The 3508-nt window shown below is 42.7% G+C and overlaps 1 protein-coding gene across 1 annotated transcript; it reads right to left on the bottom strand.

Annotated features, from left to right (window-relative positions):
- Positions 1-146: 146 nt before the first annotated feature.
- On the bottom strand, positions 147-3502 carry LOC103522227 (platelet-activating factor acetylhydrolase 2, cytoplasmic-like). Its single transcript, XM_017448981.1, has 6 exons — positions 3471-3502; positions 2864-2963; positions 2606-2641; positions 2223-2333; positions 1047-1138; positions 147-319 (listed from the first exon to the last, which is right to left on the bottom strand). Exons 2-6 carry the CDS (start codon positions 2876-2878, stop codon positions 148-150), a joined length of 426 nt encoding a protein of 141 aa, XP_017304470.1. The 5' UTR covers positions 2879-2963; positions 3471-3502; the 3' UTR covers position 147.
- Between the last annotated feature and the right edge of the window lie 6 nt (positions 3503-3508).

Here is a 3508-nt window from a genome sequence, read left to right as displayed (position 1 = left end):
AAAGTCCGCCATGGGCAGGAATCGTTCCCGCGACCTAGCGCTAACAAGGCAGGAGCGCTACCCTCCAAGCTAACTAACCTGCAGGCTGGCCATTTTTATCTTGTTTGAAAGTTTAAGAATTGAGTCCCTCAGCTTGAATAGAATGACTTACAGCACAGTGTACACGCTTCGATTCTCGCCGTCGTCAATAATTTTCTTCAAGGCAGCCAGGTTACTCTTGATGTGGAAGGTTTGTGTGTTGAGAAACAGAAGAGGCTGAGAGATCTTCAGAGCTTCGTTCTTGATTGCGAACATCCATCCGTCCAAGATGATTCCAACCCTGAAAATGGAAGAAAGGGATTGAACTTCATTGTACCTATTACTACTGCTAAGGCTTTGTGCACAGTGTACACGCTTCGATTCTCGCCGTCGTCAATAATTTTCTTCAAGGCAGCCAGGTTACTCTTGATGTGGAAGGTTTGTGTGTTAAGAAACAGAAGAGGTTGAGAGATCTTCAGAGCTTCGTTCTTGATAGCGAACATCCATCCGTCCAAGATGATACCAACCCTGAAAATGGAAGAAAGGGATTGAACTTCATTGTACCTATTACTACTGCTAAGGCTTTGTATTAGCTCCATTAGCTCCAGGACGTCGAAGTAGAGATGTCGGAGTATTTACCCTCCATTTGAAGGGTAAAACCCCTGTCAAACCCTTAGCCTTCTCACATGAAGCTCAACCAGCCTGGGTGGGGCCGAGGAAAGTCAGCATTACGCGATTGCTCATAATATGGTCACCCATCCGGAAACGAACTACGAGCAAAGTTGCATAACCTCAGCGATTCATTGTCAACTGGTACATTTAAATAATTTAACGTGCTATCGCCGCTGACTTCAAGAGTGTCGCAAACGATTTCCCCTCTTCAAGATGGGGGATTTCCTATATGGTTAGGCTGCTACCAGGCCAAAACAGGGAAAACAAGCTTCAGACGAGGAGAAATCGCCTCAGTTTCCGAAAGATAAATATACCTAAGACTTCTTTAGAGCTAGAGCCCAGTCTGAATGACTTACTTGAATCTGGGATCCGAAGACATTGTGAGAAGTGACGTAGCTCCACCGAACGAATGACCCATCATGCAGAGGTTACTAAAGTCCAAATTGCCCTGAAATCATTGGGAGGATCAGTGTTAGCTATAAAGGTTTTTTTTATGTAAAGAGATGGGTGTTTCACCGCCGAGTCGCGCCGTTTTTATATCGTAGTAATGAAACAACTGCTACATTAAACTCGTGTGGTCCGTGTTGTAGCATGCCCATCATCAGATGGGAGAGAAGAGACACAATCAACTCATCTGGACAGTTTCGAATTGAAATAATGACTATCTCACTGAGATAGAGACATTTTAAAATTTTCCTTGTTAATTTTCCTCCTATACTTCGTCATTTCCTGCGTAGTGCGTACCTATTTGATACTCTGTTGTGGAATAATCAACCTCAGACCTTTGTAGCAGTTCAGCATAATATCATAAATAACTACGTACCTAGATGTATCTTTCAAAGCCCGGTCACTCACTATCAGGTGGACCTGACAGGTACACCTGAACGAGTCCACCAGTCAGGCCTACCTAGCTGATACCTCATGAGCACACACACTATCAGGTAGACCTGTCCAGGAGTACCTGTCAGGTCTACATGATAGTAAGTGGCTGGCCTATATAATTGTTCTTCATCATGAAACCTAGCTGTGGCTTTCATAGGACCACTCTCAGAACTCTTACCTTGAATTGACTCAGAGACAGTTTGCAGGGCAAGATATTGTGAGCCGTCCCATTGTTGATTTCTTCCAAAACGTTCAACGCGTTTATGCATTCGGTTCTTCGTAATTTTATCTGTCAAAAACAAACACACGAATTTATTGATATTTAAAATAAGTAAAAGACTAGGACGTATAACTCCTCTACTCCTATATGTGGTCATTGGTCCAACTAACCTCAGTGGTGTAGATAGGTTAGCACGGTAGACTTCTGATGTAGAAGTCTGTGGTTGGAAGACCAAATCATATAATTCACCTATGGAGGTGTACCTATTAATCGCGGATCAATATTTGTGACAATGGTCAAAATAAAAGGCGGCGGGCGGCCCTGTTCCGGCGTACCTGTCAGGTCTACCTGAAAGTGAGTGGCCGGTCTAATTGTTGTTCATCATGAAACCTAGCTGTGGCTTTCATAGGTCCACTCTCAGAACTCTTACCTTGAATTGACTCAGAGACAGTTTGCAGGGCAAGATATTGTGAGCGGTACCGTTGTTGATTTCTTCCAAAACGTTCAACGCGTTTATGCATTCGGTTCTTCGTAATTTTATCTGTCAAAAACAAAACAAACAAATTTTATTGATACTTAGAATAAGGAATAAGTAAAAGACCCTAATAGGTAACTCTTATAACTTATAAATGGTCACACTAACCTTAGTGGTGTAGTAGTTAGCACGGTGGACTTTGAATGAGGAGGTTGGTGTTTACCACGCGAGGGTCTGTATTTTCCTATAAGTACTACAGGGTAAACAGTATAGCTGTTGCCATAAATCCATTTCAAACGCTGTACCTACCTGTTTATTTCGGACGTTGTAGACTATACCTGTTTATTTCGGACGTTGTAATGTTCCGGTCCCATGTTAGACAGATCCATGTACTCATGATACACCCAAGTCTTTTTATCACGGGCACACGCCTCCTCACTCTCATAATAGTAGCTTGCACAGGCTGAGGTATCCCTGAAAAATGGGCAATCAGGTCCTTATAATGTGTTAAACGGTATGTTAAAGGTTGAAACACACTACCATCACGTCACATGAACTCAACAAGGCTCCGTTGAGGACACTTTTATTCGTCCCATGTTAGACAGATCCATGTACTCATGATACACCCAAGTCTTTTTATCTTGGGCACACGCCTCCTCACTCTCATAATAGTAGCTAGCACAGGCTGAGGTATCCCTGAAAAATGGACAATCAGGTCCTTATAATGTGTTAAACGGTATGTTAAAGGTTGAAACACACTACCATCACGTCACATAAGCTCAACAAGGCTCCGTTGAGGACACTTTTATTAATTAGCATGGTTTATTCATCTCTTGGGTCGGTACTAGGGTCGGTTGTGGACGCCTATTTAGGGAAGCCTGCCTATGCAGTTAAGCAGTTAGATTGAAAGGTTGAGTATCTGCCCTGTAAGTTGTAAGTAGTGCTAGGTGAAAAGACCTGGTAAAAAGTGTGTTCCTGGTAAAAAGATCTTTAATTTGATATATAGGTCGACCCGGTTTGGATAAGTCCTTCTATGGGGACAGACTGACGGACTGACAGACAGACACCGAAGCGAATACAATAGTCCGTCCACTATACCTTTTATTTTTAGTAATAATAAAGGAAGGACGGACTAAAAAAGTACGACCAGATATTCCCACTTATAAGGTCTCAAATCACTTCCTTCAATAAACTTCCTCTTACCTGTGTTCCACACTAGCCACTAGGAATCCCTGAGATGC

This window comes from Diaphorina citri, unplaced genomic scaffold (genome assembly GCF_000475195.1).
Source record: "Diaphorina citri unplaced genomic scaffold, Diaci psyllid genome assembly version 1.1 scaffold7469, whole genome shotgun sequence".
NCBI lineage: Eukaryota > Metazoa > Arthropoda > Insecta > Hemiptera > Psyllidae > Diaphorina > Diaphorina citri.
This window is presented reverse-complemented; position numbering and strand designations above follow the sequence as displayed.